At 46.0% G+C, this 25,440-nt stretch overlaps 1 protein-coding gene across 14 annotated transcripts in view; it reads right to left on the reverse strand.

The window, feature by feature from the left end:
- Window positions 1–14,090: 14,090 nt before the first annotated feature.
- SVIL (supervillin) overlaps window positions 14,091–25,440 on the reverse strand; it is a 142,411-nt gene continuing 131,061 nt past the window's right edge. For 13 of the 14 annotated variants that reach the window (XM_055709484.1, XM_055709485.1, XM_055709482.1 and 10 more), the window contains 9 exons: window positions 24,881–25,032; window positions 23,597–23,702; window positions 22,577–22,784; window positions 21,769–21,902; window positions 20,935–21,090; window positions 20,390–20,533; window positions 16,153–16,274; window positions 15,168–15,323; window positions 14,091–15,042 (listed from right to left, as the gene is read on the reverse strand). In XM_055709484.1, coding sequence (XP_055565459.1) covers window positions 14,956–15,042; window positions 15,168–15,323; window positions 16,153–16,274; window positions 20,390–20,533; window positions 20,935–21,090; window positions 21,769–21,902; window positions 22,577–22,784; window positions 23,597–23,702; window positions 24,881–25,032 — 1,265 coding nt within the window. In that variant the 3' untranslated portion in view covers window positions 14,091–14,955. Of the gene's footprint in view, window positions 15,043–15,167; window positions 15,324–16,152; window positions 16,275–20,389; window positions 20,534–20,934; window positions 21,091–21,768; window positions 21,903–22,576; window positions 22,785–23,596; window positions 23,703–24,880; window positions 25,033–25,440 lie in introns of those variants that run through there. The other variant, XR_008732107.1, reaches the window with a different exon arrangement.

The following is a 25,440-nucleotide window of genomic DNA, read 5'->3' on the forward strand; positions in this document are numbered from 1 at the left end:
TGATAGACATGGGTGATGTGCAGCTGTAGCTCGTTCCTGCTAAATAGTTAAATAGGCCTGAGGAGTGTGGGAGAGGGAGGCTGGATGGAGGAGGAGCAGCCCAGAGAAGGCAGAACCTGGATGTAGCAGAGAGAAGGCATGTGGTCTGGCGGATGGAGAAACAGCATGGACAGTAGAATTTAACTTAAGGTAAAGTCTTGTTGCAGTGTGCTAGTTTTGTTTGTGCTGTGACATGGTGGATGTTTGTACTAAATTTGTTAGACAGTCATGCTGCAATACAGCTCAGGGCACATGAAGTTGGTCATCTGAGTTGCCTGTGTGGTTGTGGGACCACAAATGACACCCAAGGGTAACTTCAAGGCAGATGATGAAAGGCAGGAGGTGTGGCTTTACCTTCTGTATCAATCCAAGTGGGAGGTGAAGGGGCTGATGCTAGTCTTGTGAGCCACCTCACCATTTGTAAGATGAAGCAAATCTCTCTGAAACTCTTGTTGCTGTTTTGCTCTTTTTTTTCTCTTTTTGTTTGCTGTGCTAGCCAGAGCAGTCTGCAGCACTGGAACATCTTGTAACTGACAGCAGTGTGCAACGTGGCTGATGGCCACGTAGGATGGACCTCTCAATAGAGTGGTGTATGTATCTCCTGCCTCTCTAAAATGGTCCAGCCATGTTGGGAAAAACTTCAATATAAGGCTCTCTTTCCTTCCATGGATGCGAAGGGGTCCAACCAGACCTCACTCTCTGCAGGAACAAGACTGCAAACAATCTTTATGCCACTGACCCCCAGTACGAAAGCTCCTTTTGGAAATGTGCAAAGCCTATTTGCCTCATTTCCCAGAGGGCAATCGCCTGATGCTGGATAGAAGCAACGTTTTGTCACTATCACCCTGACTTAATTTGAATTTCATTTCCAGGAAGAATGCAGTGTGTGAGGAAATCACTTTGCTATTGCTGGCATGCTGCCAGTGACACAAGTGATGATAGGTGGCTGCTGCTAACTATCCCTTTTTATGTCCTCTTGGCCATCCTCAACAAAACCCACATGGAGCAGGGCATCACACGTCCTTCATTGTACAAGCAGGGAAAAATCTGGATTATGATAAGCAATGTCCCTCATCAATGTGGGAAAAGTCTTGTCACACACTTTTGTACTCTGCTTGCTTCTGGTGGGAATTTAAAGCAAGGCAATGAGTGTAAGTTCTTCTACAGAACAGCAAGCCTCACAGAAAAAGACCTGAAGGTAGAGGAGCTACCTTGTCTACTTCTCCTGTGGTAGACTGCTCTAACAGCACACGATCTTGTTTTGATAGCCAGAGCAGTTTTGTATATGCCAAGGGGACTTCCACCCCTACTTTGGGAAACTACCACCTTCTGTTACTTTGTACCTGTGTCCTTGCATAAAACACATTTTTTCCTGTCTGTAAATTCATCCCATTACATCTAATCTTAACCCAAATGAGCCAGCCTTAGTGTTTATAGCCTTCAAATACTTGCAGAGGGTTATCATATCCTCCTCCTTTAGTCATCATTTGGAAAAGTTGTTTATACTGAATTCTTTCAGGCTTTCCTCATCCAACGGTTCCCTCCTGCCTCATCTGTGGTGGTGCTCTTTGAAAGCCCTCCAGTCCATCTGCATCACCCCAGGCCTGAGGTGCGCAGCAACAACTGCAACAGCCCAGGTGCAGCTGTGGCAGAGCCCTGCGCAGCCCCAGCACACCCTCGCCCTGGGATGTGATACCTCAGTGGGCAGCTCTGAGTTGCACAGGCTTGTCCTGTTCCCACGTTGCAGCAGTGGCCACTAACTGATGTGCCTGCTTTCCAGGTTTCTCTGTCCTATTGACTAGCAGTGTTTCAGATTACTTCCCCCACAAGTATTAACTTCAGTTTTCCCAGGCACAGCCTAAGTTGGTTATTTCTTGCTCGTATTTCTAACCTCTCCAGCTTCCCCCATATTATTGCTACATCATCACTCACTTGCTTTCAACTGCCTGGGCCAAATTACAGAGAAAGCAGAGATGAGCCAGGATGTGTATCCAGGTCCTCTGCCAGTGATTTTTTGCAAAGAAATCACCCAGGCCACAAGATCCCATGTCTCACGAGTCATACTGACAAACTGTGGGTTGGCAAATGGCTTTTCTCTTTCCATCCTACCTGGTTACATGGGCAGGATGGGTAGCGGTTGCCAGCTGACCCATGTGGTCACAGGGGCTTGAAGGTTTCCAACTACTACAAGGACCTGCATGGTGCCCCTGAGTCCTCAGGGGGGATCTTCAGGTATTTTTTCCAAGCATTTATTTGAGGTTAGACACAAAAATGAATGTATCCTTATTTTCATATGCCAAATGCTTAAAATTTCCATCAGTGATTTTGGCCATCGTGCTACCTAAAGAATGGAGATCTGGGCATGATTTGACCAAGAGCAGAAAAGTTCACCACCTTTGAATTTCACCTTTGCAATTGCTTTCGTGTGGGTGAATGAATTTCAGCAAGTTGGAATTGTTTGTGTGCATTTGTGTGTGTGGTGTTCTGGTCTTGGAGGCAGAGACCAGGCAGAGGGACACCAGTACTCCCCGAGAGCACAGAGACTGAAGGGGTGATGACAAGGGTCACCAGACAACTATGGCCTTACTTGGGAGTGGGGTGGCCTGTGCTTTAGCCAGCAAGCTGTTGCATATTTTCTCTCTTCAGAAATAGCCTGAATCACCTCACACCTACCTAAGCTGCTTTCCAGGAGGTGACCTGCTTTCCTGAATCCAACTATTTAATCAAACCAGGCTTTATTTCTGTTTTAGTTCTTTATGTAAAGTTATTCCTGGTTCACAAACACTTTCAGCAGCTGTTCATGGCCTTTCATCATTGCACCTCTCACTTCCTCAGGGCTTTTTCCCACTCAACCACTGAGGCATCATGTCTGCCAATGTGAAATCAGCATTCCTAACCTCACTCCCTTCAGCTTTTAGAAAAATGGCTCTTTAGCAGGAAACAGCTTACATTTCAGTAGACTGCAAATGATTCTGCAAACTAATATTTACTAAAGTCGGACTCACCTCTTGGAGCATTCCAGTACCCAGCTGCCTGACACCTGGGCAGGCAGGGCCAGCTCCAGGCAGTGGCTGATGTGATGTGCCCCCCAGACCCTTAACACTCAGTGCTGGAGTGCTTGGTAGATGACACAGGAGTCACCTGCTCAAACTCCCCCTGCATGAGCCCAGTCCCCTTGGCTTTTCCCCTGCCCCAGCAGGCTGGCATTGGATGGTTGGGAAGATTACCTGCAAGGTAAAGGTTCTGCAGCCCCTCAGGCCTGACATCAACCCCAAATCTCTCCATTGCTCTGATTACAGTGTTATGGGGCAAATAGAAGCTAGTATTGGCTTCTCCAGCCTAATAGCAGCCAGGTCTGGTGGGCCTTGCTCAGAGGTCATTAGTGGAGACCCCTGTGCCTTGGAGCTCCTCGGGGAGAGGAGGAAGACCCCAAGCTCCTGCACAGATCTAGGCGGGAACGTGAGGAGTCCCGCTGCAGTGGCCAGTGCTCAGGGCAGGCCTCCTGTGCAGAGTCCTGGGTTACTGGGGAAACTTGAGCACCTCTAGACTCTAATTGTATCCAGTGGGATTCTACTCTCCTCATTCTATAGTTGAGCCATATCCCAGGCTCCTTTATGGTCAGTAGTGTGAGGGAAATCCTTCTGGATACAGTTAATCTGACTTGATATACATGCCTCCTTCTGGAGGCGGTGATTCCAATCCTAGAATGCAGCAGCTGAACCAAGTAGAGCTCTGCTGACTGTAGATCTGAGCAGTGGTGGTTGCTTCCCCACAACCTCCTCTTAGCCCCTGTGTGGAACTGTCAGGTGTACTCAGGTGCAAGATGCTCTGCAAGTCTGAAGGCTGAAAACGGGCAAAAGGAAGAGTGTGCAGGCAGGGCACTGCAGTGGTCACAGAGACAAAGGCATTTACAGCTGCTTCCATGCCCTTGCTTACCCATTCCTGGCCATCTCCTCTCATAGGCAGGAGCTAAAGCTGAGGAACTACTGGGGCTTCAGCTCCAGGGACTGCTGCAAAAAGTGAGGAAGGGACATTTTGAATGATGTAGCTGTCCCGGCTCTCAAGTTGTGCTTACCCAACACCAGAATCGGGGGAAACAGCCCAGAGGCATCACAGTTGGTGGGCTGGGAGTCAGCGTAGGTCCCCTGATGTCAGTGCAGTGCTGTGCCCAAGCTAACAAACTCAGGGCTTATTAGCTCAGGTGCAATGCCAGGCAAATGTGTCAGTACTGCCATCAGACCCACTGGTACGTCTGTGTAACACCAGGCTGCACCTCGTGCCATTACTAGCTCTCTGTGCATGGGCAGCCCTGGGCTGCTGCCTGGTTCGAAGCGTACAGGGCTCATAAACACTATTTGCTTCAGGCCATGTGTTCAAGACCCACCTCCCTCTCCCTTCTATATATACGGTAATAAACCCCATGAAAAAATCATAGCAAGTGAGAGAGCAGAAAGTCCAAGCCTGGTTTTGGTCACCCATTTGGGTCTATGCCTTGGAAAGGAGTGAACTGCCGGCAACCATCCAGCACGAGTGGTTTACCCTCACTCTGCTAGTTCCCATGTCCTGGAAAAACGTCGTTCACTTCTCACTTGTTGTTAGATGCTGCCTGCCTCCTCCTAGGTATTAAAATGTGTCTTACAGGTTGAAACTACTGTGGTCCCAAAATGCTTTCAAGAGATATGATGCATGCAGGTGACAACACACTGTCACTGGTGTAACGGGGCAAGAAGGCTGCTGTTGGTTAGTCCATTTAGCCCTTCCTAACAGTATTCCCATTGCAAGGTAAAAAGCAATTGAGTATTCAGCACATAAGGTGCTTAAAAATGATAGTGGGGTGCGTGTGTGTGTGGGGGGTATTTTCTTTGCAAACTGCCACACTGTGATCTGGCTGAGTATTTCAGCAGCAGAAAAAAAGCCCCTCTCCAACTCCTCTGTCCCCAAGCACCCAAATAAGGGTGTATGTATGCAGCACAAGCACTGCTCTAAAGCCAAGCCCCAAAAGCTAGCAGGTGCTTCTCCCTCTCTTTTCATCATGTGAGCATAGCTGATGTCTCCTGCCAGTTTCAAAGGCAAGCCCACACAATGGAGACAGGGGGCAAAGCAGCTGGGGGGGCGGCAGGGAAGGGGCACGGAGGGGGCCCTGCTTGGCAAGGTGAGCGGTGCCTGCCAGGCGGCCCTGCCAGCTCTCTTTGTGCAGCTTTGGGAGAAAAGGGGGGAAGGAAGAGGCGACAGCAAGTGAGCGAATTCAAAGCGAAGCGGCTGGGGCCAGCGAGCCGTGGCTGATCTGTGCCAGCTGCGAGCCACTGCTCTTCTAGTCAATGCGCCGATTATTCTGCTGGAGTAGGGAAGAAAGAGCCACTAGACATGTGCGTGTGTTCAGGGCCGATGGAAGAGGGCTGCGTGGATCTACCTTACCCGTGCTCACTGACACGCAGCCAGCACAATTTCTGTAGCACCCGGCGTTTGGGGTATGCTCTGTGCACCCCCGCAGCCCGGCCAGCCCGAACCGCTGGGTCCAGCGGGAGAGGAAAAGGGTGGCCACCCTCCCCACGCCTGTCCCAGAGCAGGGAATGCCACGAAACCCAGCCTGTGTCCCCAGGGGGTCGTTGCCTGAGCTGCCACAGGGGACCGGCTCTCAGCACTAACTCGTTTAGACCGGCTACCGGGTAATCTGCTGGTGGGGAACACGTTTGCCCCTGACATCGCCCCAAGCGTGCCAGCACGGAGGGCAGTCCCCTCCTCTGTCCGCTGGGCCGTTGTCCCCGAGGGGCCACTCCTGCTCTCCTGGTCAAAGGCTAGGTTTGCCCTTTTAATGTGCCTCTGGATGGAGGAGCGTGGTCCCTGTCACCCGCAGCTGCTGTCCCGAGGCGGGATTAGCGCTGCCTGCGCGGGGAGGTTGGGTCAGGACAGCTCTAAGGCGGCGCTGGGATGTCGGGGGGAAGTGCGGCTGCTAAAGGCTTTTGATGAGGGGCTGGCGCAGCCTGGTGATGCCCCTTGGCAGCGGAGCTCCAGGGCACACGGCGGCCGGCGCCGGCCCGCGGGACGCCCCGTAACCCGCCAGCCGGGGCTGCGGGCCGGGCACCGAAGCCCAGCGCCGGCAGCCGTGAGCCGGTGGTGAGGAGGGCCCCCTGGGACGGCAGCAGCCGGCGCACCCGGGTTCACCCGGGTGCTGCCTCCGCTATCCGACAGCACGCTGGCGCCGAGCCCCAGCCCGCCGCCCGGCTTGCACCGCCGGGCCGAGGTTAACGTCCCTGACCACAATCACCCGAAGCCGTGGAGTGAAACGTTACGGCCCTCGCTGGGGCGCACGGCAGCGAGGCCTGCCCGCCCCCGCCGCCCTGCTCCCAGCACAGCAAGCGGCCGCGGCGAGGTCCCCCGCGGCTGCCGGGCTCTGGCCCGGGCCCGCCAGGCCCCGCTCGGCCGGCAGCGCCAGCACAGGCCCCGCGGGCAGCGCGGCGGCGGCGCCCCCTGCCGGCGGCGGGGCTCCATGGCGGCGGAGGGAGCGGGCCGGGCCCCGCGGCGGGGAGGGCCCTGGTTCGTCGCGGAGGTGCGGCGGGAGGGAGGCGGCCCGAGGGGCGGCCGGGGCGGGCTCTCGGCGTGCCGGGCGCCGCCTCGCCGCAGGGCTGGGGGCTGCGGGCGGGCACGAAGAGTCTCCGAGGGCCCGGCGGACAGAGGCGAGGCGCCCCCAGGCCCGCAGCCGGCCCCGGCGGTGACCTCGGGACGCTGGCCCGAGGCACCGGCTGAGAGGAATGGCTGCCGAGCGGCGTGTGGGCGGGCGGGGCGGCGGGGCAGGCACGGTCCCGCTGCCCTGCGCCGCGTCCCGCAGGCGCCTCTTGCTGCGGCCGCAGCTTAACGCGCGCCCGGCCATTAACCACGGGTGCCGCCGGCCAGCCGTGTGGGGCAGCGCAGGGCCTCAGCGGGCCCCGGGCCCGGCCCGAACCACGGGCAGCCCTCGGGCCCGGCCCCGGCTCTAGGCCCCGTGGCTTTTAAGCGCCCGTCCCGATGCAGGGCACCAGGTGAAGTCCCCTGCGGCAACACAACGGCCTGCCTCCAGCTCAGGTTTAGCCAGAGGAAAGGGCTGAGCCTCCAGGGGGCTGGTGATGGCTCACACCCCTACCCCACCACCCCACCCTATCCCTGCCAGCCCAGTCCCTTTGTTGGAGAATGCTGCTTTAAAGGTTCTCTAATATTCCTTAATGAGTTTAGCCAAGAAAAGGGAAGGTTTGGTTTGATGTATGCCCTTCAGGAAGGAACAGACCCTTAAGAGATCCCTCAGGGGACTGAGCGAGGATGCCATGTGCCCAAGTGTGTTTCCACAAGCTCTGCTTTCACACCCCGTTGTGTTAAATAAGGGCCATCTCGTTCCAGAGATATCACCTGGAAGTGAATCTACTGCTACCAGGTGCTCGCAGACCACTGCCTGTTCTGTCATCAGAAATGAGGCAGCTGTGGTAAGAGCCTCAGATACAAACCCTCATGTTCTAGCACTTGGTCTTAGAGTTTGTGAACAACAACAAGTGAGGTGTGTTGCGTAAGGCAGTATCTTATTTGTCCAACCAATGTGGGCTCCTCATAAACCTCAGCTTACGGAGTCTTTCCACATATTCTAAGGACAAACTGTAGATCTTTTCCTGCAGCATCTGCTCTGTCCGAACGGGTACCAAGACCAGTGGTGGTTCCAGAGGATCTCACCTTCACAAGTAATTCCTGAAGGGCTCCAGCTTGTCCCTCTGTTGCTCAGACTGTGGGCTTTCAAAGTTCATTCCTGTTGCTGCCCTGTGTGATTTTGGCTGGTCCTTCCTCACATTACTGCCAGCCTTGGGTGCTGCATCCTAAAGGCAATTCTGCAAAGTCCATCTTGCAAGTCTTTGCTCATCCAGCAGTCATGTGTTGGCAGAATGCATGGCTCTATCTATATCAAAAGGCATTGCAAAAATTGTCTGTTTTGCTGGAAATTTTGATAATAAAGTAAAACAGAAGCTTCTGGATAAAGCCAAAACTGCAGACTATTTCTGGTAGTTTTCCTTTTGTGAAGTGTCCTACGTTCCTTACTATTTATTCCACTGGTCTGGTCTGGTATGGTATGGAGGAGCACAATTCTGCTTCTGGTCTGCAGCCAGATTTGGAAAATTTTTTTCTGAAGTAGAGAATCATCTTTCCCAGATCACTAATAAAACACTTGGAAAGAACTGGGGGGGGAAAGTACACCCCCCCCAGCTGTGCAGTAAGGTACCAGTAATTGTATTCCTGAAATACAAAAGTTGGAATTGTTAAAAAACAACCCCACATATTTAAATTGTAACACTCCAATGAAATGAAGGTAGCAGTCAGTCGGAAAAAGAAAAGCATTAGAACTAGCTGAGATTTTGCTTGAAAACTACTTACATAAATGACTTAAGTTAAAAAAAAAGCTATAGAAGTGAAATGATAAAATATTGCCTGGGGCCCCATAAATAAACCAAGCCAAGTCAATTACTTTTCTGTCTATAAGTCATGAGTCAATTTATAAAGTATGGAGTGAACGAACAGAAGCACTTATAATAAAGTGTTACCACTTCAACAACATTATTATATAAATCATCCAATTTCTGGAGCTAGGAAGCAGGTGCCTTTCTTTGCAGCAACTCACCATTACCTAGAGTAGCAATGGTATTGAGGCTACTATATGTTTAGTGGCTGCATGAAGACAATTAATAGCCCCACACATAAACAGTTTATACAGCAGATTTCCAAATTAAAGTGATTAAATACCAGAGTGCTGCTATCACAGCTCAAGCAGCTCAGCAATTGCCACTGGAGAACATGTGCTGGCTGGGAGAGCCTGGAACCCACCGGCTGCAGAGGGTGGGGGCTGAGCGAACACCACCCTGCAGGGGACTGTAAAATTGAAGCTGAACAAGTGTCAGGTAGTAATGTGGAAAACGGGGATGCTACAGGGTGCTCCCTTCTGCCTCCCCTTGCTCTTCCTGCAGCGCATGTGCTCTAGGACTTTCTCTGGTACAGTAAATTGGTGAGTAGTTCCACGGACAGGTCCCTACAGAGGAGAGAGCTCAGATTTGGAGTGGTTTAGGTAATGTTTGCCACCATGGTGTAGGCAGCCAGGCTAGAAAGCCCTCAAGGCCCCTTCCAGCTTGGCTGAATTGGTAGAGCCACAAGCGTAGAAATACATGACTCACGGGTCTGTCAGCACAGGGCCTAGACTGTGTGTGTGTGCGGACGTGGGTAGCAAAGCCAGGGGCCTCACATGCAGATTCAGGAGCTTTTACCATGAATCTCTACAACTGACTCTACCTTCTATTGGAAAAGATGAAGGAAAGTTTTCTTGAAAACCCCTTATTGTGATGAGAGAGCAAAACCCAAAGCTGCTTCTTTTGCATAAATATTGTATCTTTTAGCAACAAAATGTAAGAATTTTGTCCCGATTCTGGTCCTTTCTGTGAAAATACATTCATGTGCTAGTCTATGGGGCTACACTGAGCAGGAGTGATTTACAAAGCTTTATATAAGGAACATTTTGCCAAGAGGGCAACTGGTGCTTTCTGCTTTGTCAGTGCACCGGGACCACGTGTGGACCTCAAGTCATGGGGCCGCCCTTTACTTCATTTACTTATGAATGTGGCTGTAGAAACAGGATCCTTACTCCTTGGACTGCACATCCTCGTGGAAAGCACAAGATTCGGCATGAAAGCGTGTTGAAGATGCAGTCTCTGCTGCTGATCTTCCTTGCCTGCTGCCTTGGCACTTGGGCACATTGCACCAGTTCCTCAAAGCATAAAGGGCAGGGAGCACCCAAAGGCAAAGTAGTCCAGCTGCAGGAGTGATGATGGTGTGCACACAGCATATTGGCGCTCCCTCTTTTTCACCATTCCTCTGAAATATACTGCACTTCAGGAGAAGCACGAGCCAGAGACAAAATTTACTTCGCTTCAGCTCCAGAGCATCCAGGCTGGTTGGGGTTGCTTCCTTGGTGGCTCCCCAGCTCTAGGAATTGTCCCTGCATGACCGGTTCCCAGTCCATGCTACTCTCAGCCACGCCAGAGCCCAGAGTACCGTGGAGAAGGGCTATCCTCCCCGCAGGATAGGGCTGCCAGCCGCAGGGCTGGTGAAACGCTGCACTTGCCTGCATAGTTCCCCCTGTTTAGCCCCAAGTCTCACAAAACCAAACTGGGAAATCCCCCACGAAACAGTCCTGACACAGAGCAGGTCCCGGGGCTGCCAAACGGAGAATTTAAGACCACCTGCGAGTCATAGCACAAGTGGGATACCTGGCAGCCAGCACCTTGCTTGTACCCAGAGGGGCTGATTTTGAAGAGGAGCAGCGGTATCACCTGCGGGCAGGTACCACGTGTGTGAGCAGCAGATTCCCTCCCAGGTAGGGCAGTGGCTGACCAGCACGGTCCCTGGGAGTGCCCTCCTGCCCACCGGCGGGAAGAGCTGCTGCTTCATCCTTTTCTTTCTGGGACTGGCTGTACTTACCGTGTGGGTATTGGGGCTGTGCCTCTGTCTGCAAAAGAGGTTTTGCACTTGTTCACCTCCAAGTTCGGAAGTCAGCACCCAGAAAAATACTGCTAGCAAGGAGCCAGCACAGCACGCATGCTGAGGCTTAACATGAAGGGAAAAATATTATTAAAATATTTTAGCTGGGGTTTTAAAATTATTATTATTATTACAGGACCGGGGTAGTTGGATTAGATAGAGAAAAACGAATACTGTGACAACACTACTCCACAATTACAGGTTTTAACAAAACAGCCACAGAGCCAGTGTGAATGAGGAAACTGCACTGACTCTCCAGACTTCTTCAGCCAATTTTGGCTACTACCTCAGCAGGGCAGCAGCAGAAAGAGGAGTTACTCACAATTAGCTGTTCTTCCACGTGCTTGTCTTACTTCACTGGATCAAATCACAGGAAAAAACCGTAGAATCAGCATTAACCTTACAGGGCATATAAATATGAGACCAGAGGAGGGAGAACCAGCCTGACATTTCAAACACTGCACCCCAACCTCTTTCATCCCCATCAAAGATCGATTCACACCGTCTCAGGTGAAAGGTTAAAACTGTTCATCTACCCATGGCAGCATCTCAGCTTGCATGATCAACCCCATGCTGTTGCCCTGTGAGAAGCAAAGGGGACCACGTGTCCCCAGACTGGCTAAGCATGATCCTCACTCAGCGTGTGCCCAAAAGGGATTTCCCTGCAGCACCAGCTGTTGGCTCCCAGCACCATACTGGGAGAGTGCACCAGGTGAACAGGAGCCTCACATTTGAGTGGTGACCTGGGTGTACAGGCTGCTTTCTCCTACTTCTGGGCAGCAATGACCTGCTATTGCAAACCTACTTTAGTTTCCATGCAAGAAGATGTGGAAAGCAGAGACTTTGGAGAGTATTATCATTTCAGACATTTCTCCCCATCTGCTGCTTGATCCAAAACAGAAATTCAGAGTTAACAGCACAGACTGGTCAAATTGTTCTTCCTGCCACTCCAGTCAAGCAGGGTTAATGCTGCTCCGTGGGGGCACGGAAGCCGGCCAAAGCCTCTACCCCAGAGGGCTCTGCAGAGTTCAGACTCCGCACCAGCCAGCCACTGCCCACCTCCCGCTGCACCAGCCAGCCACTGCCCACCTCCCACAAAAGCACCACGGGCTTGCAGAGAAGCTCAGAACCAGCTCTCACCAGTTGTGCACATGGGTCCACAACTCCTGCTCAGCTAATACCTGTTTGGGAGAGTGGTGGGATGGCAACAGGCAGAAACAAGCTCTCCCCAACTAAGGATTAGTTTCGGTTTTTTTCCCCTTACTTACCTTCCATTTTCCCATCTCTTCTAGCTGAAGCATACAGGCTGCAGATTTTTCAGACATGATGTTTTATTTCCTGTTTTGGTGTACTAACATATTTGGTTTTCAGCCTATTTCACTGCTCACAAATGCTTACCACTTGTGTGGGAATGCTTGTGTAATCAAACAGCAATATTTTTAAGTCAGGATTGAGCAGTGTAAAACCACAGGCAAGAAGAATCACGCTTCAAGGCTTGGAAGCTGCGAGACTGACAGAAAATGCAGAATGCCATGTTCAAGGTACTGCCTTTTTCACATACAAAGTCCCTCTACCAGATACTTCACCTGTGAATTCACCCTAGACATTGTGTTCTTGAGGGTCTATTTGAAACAAGCAAACACCACCACATAACCCATGCAAACAAACAAACTATCCCTCCCCCATACCCAGATAAAACCTGTTACAGCTGTATTTCCCATGCAGTGCTGTAAAACCACTTCAAGAGGATTTTAAAGTCCCTTTCCAATTTCCAACCATAAATGCCATGCCCACAGTGGAAAGGGAAGGTAGCAGAAAATTATAAAGCTTAACCCACAGTTCTGTCTGAGGCCTTACACCGACTTAATTTGCCACATTGTAAAGTTCCACATTTCCAGAAAGCACGTTGATAAATAACAAGTATATTAAGGACAATAAAATTTTATACTTTCTGTAAAACCTTGAAGCTTTCCTAGGCAATGTTATGAGTAAAGCAGCTAAGTAGGAAGTTGGGTTCCCTGGAACTGGGACACAAGATACCAAATCATGTAAAAATTACAGGAACTCTTGAGAGCTGGCAACACTGAATTATGTTTCACTGCCTGCGGGTCCGGTGCTGGCTTGTCTTTTAGCTGAGGTTCTAAAAGCTTTAAGGGTGGGTGGATGTTGCCCTTCAGCAGCACTTGTAGCACTGATGGTGTTTTCAAGAAAACAAAAGCAAATGATCCTACCCTGCCAGAAGGAAAAACAAGGTCAATCATGCTATGCAAATCAGCTCTCTGTTGGAGAGGAAAATCAAAACAGAGGAACCTGCTACCCCCAAGGTACAGACTGAATGTGAATAAACAAAACTTAACTCCTGCTTGATTTTATCACCAGAGAGGGTGAAAGAGGAAAATACATAGATGCAAAAATACTTCAGATTAATACAGCAGTGACTTTGGAAACCTCTCAGTTCTTGAAAAATAAACTTGTCACTATAAAGCCCTGCATTTTCAAACTAATAGTGTATCCCATGCAGAAGACATAGCTCAGGACCTCTGAGGAACTATCAGACATCTAAACATCTTTTTGCGGGAGGCTATGTAAGAAGTGTCCTGACTGAATAGGGTTGCTACCTTTTCTTGGGTTATTTCATTTCGTTTCTTGACAGAAATTACAAATTAAAGGAAATACACCAGTGCTAAAAATTCACCTGTAATATCTCCGGTCAGGCAAAAAGCACTTGTGTATTTCTAGGCTTTTTGTTTATTTACTTAAAGGCTAGTTTACAACTTATTAACATCTATCAAAACAAGATTAATTTTAACTATGGAGCAATATTTACTGCAGATCCTGATGAAATCTACACCTCACACATTCAAAGATGCTCCTTCATTTCCCTGGGCCTAGGAGAATGACAAGAGCGGCAACAGGCAGCACTGCAGGCGATCACTTTATACTGAAACGGGAGGAGTTCTGAATGGCTGCAGGGCAGAAGGAAACTTATGCTGGCAGGAATGAAAATGTGAAATCCACTAGGCTACCAGAGGGGAACCACACAAGTTGTTAACAGAAATGCCAGATGCCTGAAAAACATTTCAAACAATAGTAATTTTTTACCTGGTTATTCTATTCAAGTCCTAATTAGCTCAATGAAAATGATTTTGACTGCAGTGCTTATTGAAAGAGTGGACACAATGCCATACTCATTTTCAGTTCAAGTTTTACTCCCAATTACACAAAGGTTGAAAATAGTTTTTCAGAGTTTGAAAACCAGTTAATAATTTTAGTTTCATTATAAAACGGGGAAACCCAAAGGATACAGGAGTTGTGTGACTGTTGCAATGTTCAGCATTGAAGTGTTGTGCAACCTATTTTTATCTCATACACTGATTATTTTCTGTATTATCTGCCTCTCAAATTATAACTGTACAACACCCGCAGGTATCGAAGGTTAAAATATTTTGATAAAATACTACGTTAGGGAAGGTTCCAATGACTTAGTACAGATTAAAGTACAAAATAATGACAAGTGAGAGCATCGCTAGGAGTTTATTCAGAAGCTTTTACTTTCAGTTCTTATATCACAAAAGACATGTTTAATGTTTACAACAAGTATTAGAAACTGAGATGTTTTTATTTCTACTGTTATAAAAGTAACATAAGAGACAATTCTAAGCCATCTTCAAAATGCAGACCAATCTTTTTTTTTTTGTATATAAACTGTACACAAAAAACAAGGCACTATACATTTTTGGATAATAAAGTATAAAGGTTGATTCGCATAGTTTCTCAAGAAATCCATGCTATAAATACAAACGCTTTGTTCAGTTTAGCACCTGAAGCAGCACTGAGAACAATTCATTAACTATTGCAAAGAGAAAGTTTTCAGAATGCGTAGGAGATACATATTGGTGGTATAGCTAATTCAGTACAAGCAACTGCCATCCAGCTACTTTTCTGTAGTTTTGAAATGAAAGTCTTGAAAGTGAATATATATTGCATTGTTAAATACATACTTGTTCTATGTGTTTATATAAATATAAATTCTTTGTAATCCACAAACTAACAAAATAACACTTTACAAAGAGAACTTCTTCGAAACCAAAAATGGGAAGTATTGTATATAGCCAAAGGACACCTGCAGCAGTAGCTTAGGAAACTACTGTTTAAGTGCATAGGAGAGCAGAGCTTAAACACATTACCTTTAAGAGTCAAAGTTGAATTCCATTTCCAAAGAGTTCTCTTGGCCTTTTATATTATTACACACTTCCGGATAGGTAGTCACTAATAACTTCAGATTATTTCTATTTGTTCTGTAAATGTGGGAACAATTCTTCTAAAGGGCAGAGGAAGTGAAAACTGATATCCCTTTAGTCTCACTCCAATAAACACAACTTAGAAGAGTCCTTTTGCCTTCTTCAGATTAACCTGCTTCCAAGATGGCAGTGCATTGTATTCTTCTCTCGTCATCTCTAATGCAACCTGCATTTAAAATGAGAAGATACACCGTTAATAAAAACACTTGTAAGTAGCAAAACTGTCAAATGACTTCACAGCATGATTAGACACACATGCACAGAGTAACAGCGCACCTATTCTCTCCTTACCTCAAAGTCCTCATCTGAAAGATAAATTTCAAGCTTCAGAGGATCAACTCCCTCAGGTAGAGGCCTAGCTAAAAGATCCGCTAACGGATACACTGTTTTACACAGCTTGGCCAGCACGTCCTCCACAAGGATTATTTGGTTAGAAACATCAGCATCCTGTAAGGAGAGAAGGAAAACCGAGAACAGGATCACAATGCTGAAATCACCAACTGCTCCCACTGCAGTCTGAAGATGGCATGGGATCAACTCGCACTGCATGGCCCACAGAGCACAAAGCTATACATCCAGGTTGGCATATAGGTAAACAACACTGCCCTACAACAATTTCACAGCTGAAAAGAAAACAAAAAAGGGGTGTGCACTAAGCAGGACACCCCATACTCAAAATCTCAGTTTAAGGTTGACTTCTGTGTTTAGTCACAAAGCCATCATTTTCCACTAAGGACGGCTGCAAAAGACAAAACACAGCATGTCATGCACCTTGAGATGCCCCTTGACTGAAGGCTTTTAAAGCAGTCACATGTAAATCGGCTGTGACTCTGCTTCCCAGGTGGGGAAGTCAATGCTGGAGCTCTTGGAGCCAGCTGATCCTCTGCGGGGCATTTTGCTCCTCTGCACTTTGAGTCTGGAGGACAGACCAGAACTGCATATTGCTGCCCATTTCACATGGTTGAAAGAGTTGTTCTGCTAAACTCTAGCACATCTCTTTCCAAGAGATGGTTCAGATAACACTTTGCTCCCGTTTTTAACAAGAAAGAATATAAGAAGTTACAGGAAAGAACAACCAGGAGTTCCTCTGATATCCACACTCCCAGTCAGAATTTAGCTGTGTTGTTATTTTTTTCCTGTGCACACTCCTGAACTGCACTTTGGAAGTTCATAACTCTGGATTTTGGGGCTTGACAGCACGAACAAGCAATGTTAACGACCACACAAGACACATCCATTAGCAACAGGAAACAGTCTGTGCCATGAAAAGATTTACCATTTCTGTGATCTCTGCGATGTCTTCCCTGTGTTCCCAACTTGGGAACATATTAGTGAAGGTCAGAGGCTCTAGGCCAGCATGAATTAGATAGGATTTGGGGGGCTTCTTTACATTTTTTCCTAAAACCGGTCAAAATAAAAAGAGAGAGAAATTACAAATGGTACCATATTTTGCAATGTCACCCGCTGTTCAAAGCTGCCTTGGAAGTATGTATAAATGATTCTCTCCTGGAAAGCTGAAGTAATTTAAGACAAAAGTAGGAATAAGTTTCACCAGTTTTGGTGGGTTTTTTTATGTAGTATGGCACCTTTTAACATGTTTTCCAGTATTCTTAAATCTGCCTTTTACTCTATCTGACCATAAAGATCAACCCATGTATGCTGAAAATTCCTCACAGTTACTTCCTAACCCAATGTATTTCTTATCTTACAAAAACAGAATTAGAATAGAGTAAGCAGAGTTTGATGGTCTGAAATTAGCCAGATTCAGGTAAATGAAAACTTCTGGTATGCTCAGCAGAAATGTCCTGCCAGCAGCAAATACAGCTTAAGCTTAGAGGTTTAAGTGAGATTTTTTAAACTGCTCTTAACTTGGGATACTGAGGTCTAACACAATCCTTTTGTTATTAAATTCAAAGGAATGGGATCTGAAAGTTCACAGAGGTACTGCAACAGCTGGGTGGTAACTACTGATGATTTTCAAAGACAGTCCTGCTGCTTTAACACATGTATCTGTGCACGCTATATAGGACATGGACATAACACTGCCTAGGAGTGATGCCACATCAAATTAAGTCATTAAAGTCATTATGCCAAGTACTGGTGAAAAAACTACTGACTGAATGATTTCATTCCCCAAGGATTCAAAACCACTAATAAACTCCAAATATTATTAGAAAGAGGTAGACACACAGTCAGGGACTGGGAGGAGCTGTCATTCAGAAAAATGTTGTACCTTCATCTCACTTGGATTCAAACAAGTCAGTCTAATCAAATCTTTCTTCCAGATAGGCAATGGAAAAGCTGAAGATGTTGCGAAGTCCAGAATCAGGTCAAAGTAACAGAGCAGCATGACACCACCTCACTTCTGAGGGCTGTAGCTTCCCTAAAAACTGTCTCTTGCAAAATTCTGTTATTCCCTACATTATAAGATTTCCTCCAGAGAGTGTAAATCTATCACAGAAGACCCTGGTTTTTACTGTAGTCCCTACCTGCACTTGATGAGCATGGGCTGTCAGGAGGGAGGGACTAAAAGAACACAGCCCCCTCCTCCCCATTGCCAAGGAGCACCCCAGGGACTGATGCAACGCCTGTGCTGAATGCAGAGAGCCTGGCTGGACATAGTTGTTCCATTAGGTCTGCAAAACCTGGACATTACATGTTTGGCTTTACATCAGGTGCTGGGAGCAAACTGATTAGAGACAGTATGTTCACATGAAACTCTGAATACCACAGATACAAGCTCTGTGGAGTGATTCAACATGCACTTAAAGACTTTGCATTAAAAAAAATGCGTGAATCTGCTCTAGTTGCGCTGCTCCACTCTCAGTAATTCAGCCAAGAAATAAAAGGAAGTGGCATGTGCTAGTGTTCCAGCATAGGTAGGATAAATTTGCGTGTAACTGGATAAACATATTTACTGCATGAACTCTGCCCTCAGCACAAGCTGATCTCCTCACTAAGAATCACTTAAGGGCAAACTAGATTCTTCCCTCTCCTAGTGGTCTGCAGCTCAGCTTTCCAAACTGCTGATTTAGCAGATAAAACCACAGAAAAACTTTCAAGACATGTTGACAAGTTAAATAAGGTTTATGCACAAGGAGAACTGCTAGGTATATTCAAGGGATATCCAGAGTTGCTAATCAATCTCTTTCATATCATCATGTAGAAAAACACTGCAAGCCAGGAAAAGGAAAAAAAAAAAAGGGGGGGGTGGGGGGGTGGGGGGGTTGGGGGCAGGGGAGACACAGATGTGGAAAGAAATGGAAAGAGAAAAATAATAGAAAGGCCTTTTAATGCGTCTGATCACTTAACTATATTCTGGTAGTCAAAATAATTGCAGCAGTGTTGATATCTCTTGAAATTAAATTTCTTCACCTTGGTAAGTAACAACACATAAAAGGTAGTCAGCCCTCACAGCTTGATGCAATGAAATTTTGAAGTGACTGACAGAATACCATATTGTGAAAGTGATCGACCACCAGAACAGCATGGTTTGAACAGTCAAAAACTGCTACAGAAGTTCACATCAGCCTTAACATAGAAACATTACAAGTAGAATCAGTCTTTAACAGTAACACACTTGCTCTGTATCTATCCAACCACACAGCCCAAAGCTCTAGAGAACTACCCCATGGCAAAGAGGATAAAAGCCAAATTGCTGCAAAATCACGGCCAGAGGTAAAGAAGTGAGCACCCAGCAAAAATACTTGTTCTATGATACATATGCTACACTTCAGACCCCTGAGGAGTCACTGAAGAGCTTTCTGCTGTGCATCAAACTCTGATGCAGCAAACCCTATCCAGTGCAGAAGGTATTAATCCCTTTTCCCCATCATCAAACTTGATGAAGTTCAAGAAACATGGAAAAGTATCCAAACCTCAGCATGTGTATCTGATTCTATCTCTGCTGGGGCCAGAAAACATGATTTTCATTACCAGAAGATTACAGCATTGCACCAGAAACACTGAGACCAGGATCTTACATTCGTCTCTCTCACTAGCCTGCTGAGCAACTCTGGGCACTTCATTGCACGGGGCTTTGTTCCTCTATGCTGACATTCACTTCTGCTGTGAAGCACATTGTATGAAATGATTTCAAAGAAATGCATTTTATCACTCCTTCTGACTTGCAAAAAACAGGGGTGGGGGTGCTGAAGAACAAGTAACTGGCCTCTTCTTAAGGAATTCAGCAGTCACTGCCAAAGACTCTTCCAATTGCTTCCCTGTCTTTAGCACCCCCATTCTTAAACAAATGCTGCTGCCGTTTGTCATGGCAGTGCCAGGGACACCACAGGATGAACCATGCAGAGCAATCATGCAGCCCAATAAAGGTCATGTTTCAGTGTCTTCAGAACCAGTTTTCAGTTGTCTCCTGTTGGGTGTTACCACCTCCCCTCAGTGATGACGCAAGACAACTGAGCAGAAACACAACACTTGCTCCTACTCCTATTCGACCTGCAGATTGGGAATGAAAGACTGGCTTATCCTTATAAGGGTGGAATCCATCAAGGATACCGCCTTCCCTCTTCAAATATACAAATGTCTATGGAGGAAGATGACACTTACTACCAGCTGTATCACAAATTTTAAAGTTTATTTGCTACAAAAGAAATCAGTCGCATTATGAGGTCTCAAGGTCTATAAGCAATCAGGCTTTCCTTGCAAGAGGACATAGCTTGCACCAGTTATGCCCTAGTGACTTATTCACAGTGGGAAACTGCTTTGAGTTAACAGAACATGGCTGTTTCTTATGCCCCTCCTAGATGTTACCCCACATCTTTCTTTATTCATCCCCCATCACAAGATGCAAGTTCTGTTCCCAGCCTCACATAACCTTAGATGAAGTGAGAGGAAAGCACTATGGTGTCTCAAGGAAACTCTACTAGTGCAGAAAATAAACTAGTCAGTGTACTGCTACATGATCATCAATTGCAGCTTGAACCACTGCACGCTGAGTGGCAGTAACTCTGTCTTGTACCAATGAGCACAGAGCTGAGGCTGTATTTCCAGTATTTCCAACAGCCACCTGTTTCCATGTGAGACTTGTTCTTGATCTTTATAGTCTTTCCACCTCCCCCACTAAATCAAAACCTAGTTACATCAGCAAACTCTATCTTCATTCAGTCTTTTGACATACAAAAGCTTAAGAAATGTACAAGGAGCTAGACACAAAGCATTCAGGTTTAAGAGGCTGTGTTCTCAGAATTCACTTTTAGAGATCTGATGTCTGAACTATTGTCCCACAGTGGGGGCACAGAAGAGAAATAAAGCCCTTCCTGAGAACTGAGTTAGCAGAATGTCTTGGCAATTTGGGAACAATGCCACTACTAGACAAACTGCTTGCTAAGAAAAGAGTTGAGAACGCATCTTCAAATACACTGATGTTTATCGATAATGTTGGGGGAGCACCTGAGTACCTTTCAGCTAGGGACAGTATGGTGTGGAAAGGTATGACACACTTCATACATGACACACACATGACATCAGACCAGCCAGACACAGCAGTCTGTTACCTTTGCAGTACTGGAGCACTGTCTCCATGGCGCATTTCCTGTCTGTAGCCCATCTGATTCGAGCTGATCCAGCGATTTTATTTTCCACAGGCCACCAGCCTTGCCACAGGTACACTTCATGGTGATTATCAACAAGAAACAGTGCTACACAGCCAAAAAATATCAAATTTATCATCAGCCATTTACTGGTTCTCGGAATCCCCTAAACAACCCCAGTCTTAGATGCTTGTCAGCATCAGGACAGGATCATTTCAAAGCTTACCAGCCCCTTTTGTTATTCATCCAGCTGAACCTCAGCTAAACTCGGATTTTCTGATATAAACAATGTATTTTTATAGCAAACTTCTGCGATACAAGTATGTTTAATTAGTTCTCAGGATCTTTACCACAGAAAAATTACTGTTACTGCTTAATGCTGTACATGCATCACATACACACCTTTTCCTGTGATAAATCAAGTTAAAAGTGATCACAGTTACTGAATCGCTGCCCAATGCAGGACAGTTATCTGTTTTCCTGTTACTTAAGTATTTTAAAGCATATACCTGGCTGTGGGGCAGTGTAAAGATCCTCTTGCAAGAACGGCATTGAATTGATGACAGCAGGGTCTCTTGAAGGGTAAATGTACTCAGTGGCTGAGAACTCTCCTGATGAACTACTGAGGCTGAACAGGCGGGGGGTGAAATTAAACTTTCCAGGATCTTTAAAGAACAAAGGTTAAGAAGATTTCCAACAGTAAGTGCCAGAGATTCATGTAAAAAAAAAATATAAAAAAAAATATCAACTTTTAGAGTGACCGTAAATTTTGTGGGTTTTGAAAAATCAAGAAAGACACCCAGATGTCTTGGGGGACTAGCAACAGCTGTGAAGAACTTGAGCTAAAAGGCTGGCTGCCATCAGTTTGAATCCGATGATGGCTAGTTAGTATCCACCATTTCGTAACTGGCTGTTTTGCAGCTTAAATGAAGCAAGCCCAGCTCAGAGTTTACTTTTTGGCTGACAAATTTTCCACTTGGTAAATCAATTCCCCTGCTACCTTTGTTGGCAGTTTGAAAGCAAAGACTGGACAAGAATGTGTGCAGAACTGCCTCCTAAATCCCTTCAGAAGAGAAGCAATGTGTATTGGTTACAGCATTAACTGTGGCTCTGCACTGCATGAATACAGAGGGACTGCAGAATGGGAAAAGAACAAAATGAAATGCTTGGTTTTCCAGCACTTTCCCTGTAGAACAGTATTACTTAGCAGGTTTTTTGAAACATCCCTCTGAAGGGATCATCTCAACTACCAAGCAGTTCTTCAAAAGCTTTACATTAAATCTCACAATACAATAGACCAGTAAACTAAAATGTGAGTGCCAAATCCAGGAATGCAGATCTACCTTGCAACATGCAATCATAGGCCTTCCGATCTCTCCTTCCCAATGCGTCCCAGAATCCCAAGGGCTCTGACCCTTCATCACATTCATGAATCGTCACCTTGCTGCTGCTGTGCAGCCCTGCCTCCAGTGGACATCTACAAAACAAAGAAAGAGAGTGAACCCAGCTTTCCTGCCCCAAACACAGCTGACACAAACCTGCTGGCCACTTGCATTATTAGAACCCAAAAGCACTCTATAGGCTTGCTGCACAATTCATGTCAACATAGGCTTTTGGAAAATGATGGTAAAAACCATCAATAAGCAAGATACGGAATTTCAGCAACCATTCTTGTATCATTACTGATCACATTCCCAGAGCGGAGGAGATGCTCACATGAGCTCTCAGTAGGGATTCTCACTGCCTGTTTTTGTAACTACTGCTGTCCTCCTCACATGCTTTCCCGAATTCATTTCCTCTTTCTTATTCACAAGGCTTGATTCTAATCCTCCTATCAACTGGGATTTAGTTTGCTATTCAGATATTGAGCATCTCCCTCCAAATGGAAAGAGACAGGTTTTTTTGCAACTGTAATTATTACAGTAGGAAGAATAAGTGTGTTTGACCTTAAGTGAAAGTGATTACAGAACATGTGTTTTCCCCACTCCACCAAATCAACTACCCATCATTCCTCCTCCTTACCAAGCATGCACATGCTGCAGTTGTACTCAGAGGACAGCTTTATTTATATCAACTTTCGTTTGAGGCAGACTATTTTAAGTAAATTGGTAGCCTGTATAAACATCTCCAAAACATAGGTCAGACACTCACTGTTCTTTTATTTTATTGGCTGCTGTTCTTCCTACATCCTTGGTGTGAGATTGTGCTTTGCAGCCATGCCACAGGTAGATAAGAGCTTTATTTATATTGAGGACAATCATGGATGTCCGGGAACGCAGGCTGCTGCAGTGACATGCTACTTCAAGTAAGTTTCCTTCATTGGGAACTTCTCCTCGCACGCAATATAGCCTCCAGTCACCTGGAGCAGACAGGAACAGTGCAGCAGTATTATACAGTCACATGGGATTGAAAATTCAAGACCTCTGCTCTGGAGCAGCTGTTCTCATACTGGATGAATTTCACACATCGCATCCCTATATTGTCACAGAATGAACTAGCTAACAGGTTTGGCTAACAATACTTGAGAAACCATGTTGTAGAAAAGATGTTTTCTGAAACCCTGCTACAAAAGTACAAGTATTAAGAGCTGAAGAGCTTAACAGAGCAGAAGAGTCAAGTTTCTGCTCTGTTTCATAGAGGAAAAAGAGGGAAACTAATACAGCAGTCCTACTATTCAGCTCCTCTTCCCCTGAGCACGTTAGGCACGGGAGGTCACATTCAGATGCGAACTGGAACATGTCTATTGCATTGAAATTCTCCTACCTCAACTGCAGCATTCAAGGAATATGTTGCAAAAAGTAATGAATGGGTAACAAAAGCTTAAGAGTTCTCCTTGGAGCAGGAGAACTGCTCTTAAAAATACTCTTTTGCCCTGACTACACAAAAAGGAACATATTTTAAAGCAAATGGACACTTAACTAAAAAACAACTAGAAGAATTTAAATGCATACCAATACAATGAAGTCAGTTTGCTCTAGAGTGACAAAATCCATTCTATGCTCAAAGAAGAAACAAACTACCTTGAAACAAAGCACTGCAAAGCTGTCTCATGGGTTTCATGGCATTAGTTTATCTTTTCTACAGAATACAGTAGTTGAGACTGAATCAAAGCCCTTCACAATAGGTAAAAAAGGATCTGGGGGCAGAAGCTCTTAACTAACAGTAATTTACTTTGTGCGTTTTCTTCTTCCTCTTCCCTTCTTCCAGCATGCACAATCATCCCTCCTTGGAAGCACTGCAGGAAGCATGGTGGTTCTTTCCCTTGAAGCACTTGTACCTGGAAATTGAAAGCACCCCTCTTCATTAAAAAAGTGCAGCAAGTATACAGACTCAGAAAAACTAGTCTTTATGGATTATTAAAAATTACATAGTTATGGCTACCCATGAAGATGGCTTTCCTTCTACTATACAACTGCTGACTATTGTTTAAATTACCATATATATCAACATGCAATAGATTTCATATGTGACGTGCATATTAAAAAGAAACCTCTAGCTGGAATCCAACAATCAAGAGTTTCAGAGGATTTGGAATACCAAATAAATTTTAATTTAAATTAATTTAAACTAACCATTATCTGATTTTTTTACAGGACTGGGCCATCTTGCCTGATGTTCTCTGAAATTTATGGAGATAATGTAGGAACTGAAGTAAGTTTAAAATTTGTTGTAAAATGGATTTATATGACAACATGCATGTTCTTTGCTCATTCAACTTTGCATTTTGATTATGAAACCGATATAGCCATTGCTAAATGAGCTATGCTGCACAGTATCCCACCCTCTGGATTAAGTGTATTTACCTATCTCCTCTATGAACTTCTGTACTACTGGTCACGTCTATGCTGCTGTTAAAAAACTAAGTACAGCATTATCAAGGTACAGAAACTAACTTTAAACCTCGCATCTTGTATGCTGTTAACAGTCAAGTCACAGCAAAGACTAACTGCCAAAACACAAAGCAAGCTAGCCTGTCCTCTGAGCTTCAGACTAGCTGAATCTGCAGTTGCTAGAATCTCTGCAAAACAATCTACTATGTAATTACAGAATAAATACATCGAAAATTTCAAATGTATTTTCATATCTTGGCCTGGCAGAAAGTGCTTCTCCTGTTCTCAGCACTACAAGACAGTCCTGTTATCTCAACATGCACTTGAAGTGAAGGCACAAATTTGTGTAACTGTGCTTCACCTGCTCCTGCAGGGAGAGGAGAGAAAACATCCTCCTCAGCCATTCTGAGAAATACCATCTTTAGAAGTGGGATTTGGGAATGACAATCCATAAAGGAAATTTGGAATAAAGCCAAAAGTAATTCTGAGACCTGGCTATCTGTAAAGGCAAGAACACCTTTACAGAAAGACAGGAAGCAAAAAAGATAATCTGCATTGACAGTTAGTGGCTACTTGGGCAGGCAAGTCTTACCCGGTCTGCCACCTAGGTCTGCAGGAAGCTCACCTGTGCTCCTCTCTCTTCATCAAGTTCCACTGTCATCAGTGCCGATGTCCCTTTCTCACTCACTGTGGAGTGTCTTCCTTGCCAAAAGAAATAAACGCATTTCTCTTTTCCGACAGCCCTTACTTGTTGCTCTCCTTTTTGCCTGCTTCCAACTGAAAAAAACAGAAAGCACATGCTGAAGAAAGTACTCTGGCTATAGGTTTAAACAACACATGGTTTTATCTTATCTGCCAGCTCAGCTCTATCCCGTCCAGAACAGGAAAGATAAAATGTCCAATTGGAGGAACATTAGGCCACCAAGCCAGTGCGTCCCTGAGCAAAGCTGGCATTGTCTCAACTGGTGGAGTTAAGCCCACAGGCAGAGATGCCTGTGTTGGCCAGAGAAAGAGATGTAGAAAGAACTGGTACTATCTGGAGAAAAATAACTGACATCACTTGAGCCAATTTGCATGTGAAATGGTATGTCCAGTCATGTCACCAGAAGAGTGCATTATGGCTCATTTTCCACATTACGCTGTTCTTTGGCAGCAGGAGAGTAGCTGGCTGCTGAGCAATACTGG

This window comes from Falco cherrug, chromosome 4 (genome assembly GCF_023634085.1).
Source record: "Falco cherrug isolate bFalChe1 chromosome 4, bFalChe1.pri, whole genome shotgun sequence".
NCBI lineage: Eukaryota > Metazoa > Chordata > Aves > Falconiformes > Falconidae > Falco > Falco cherrug.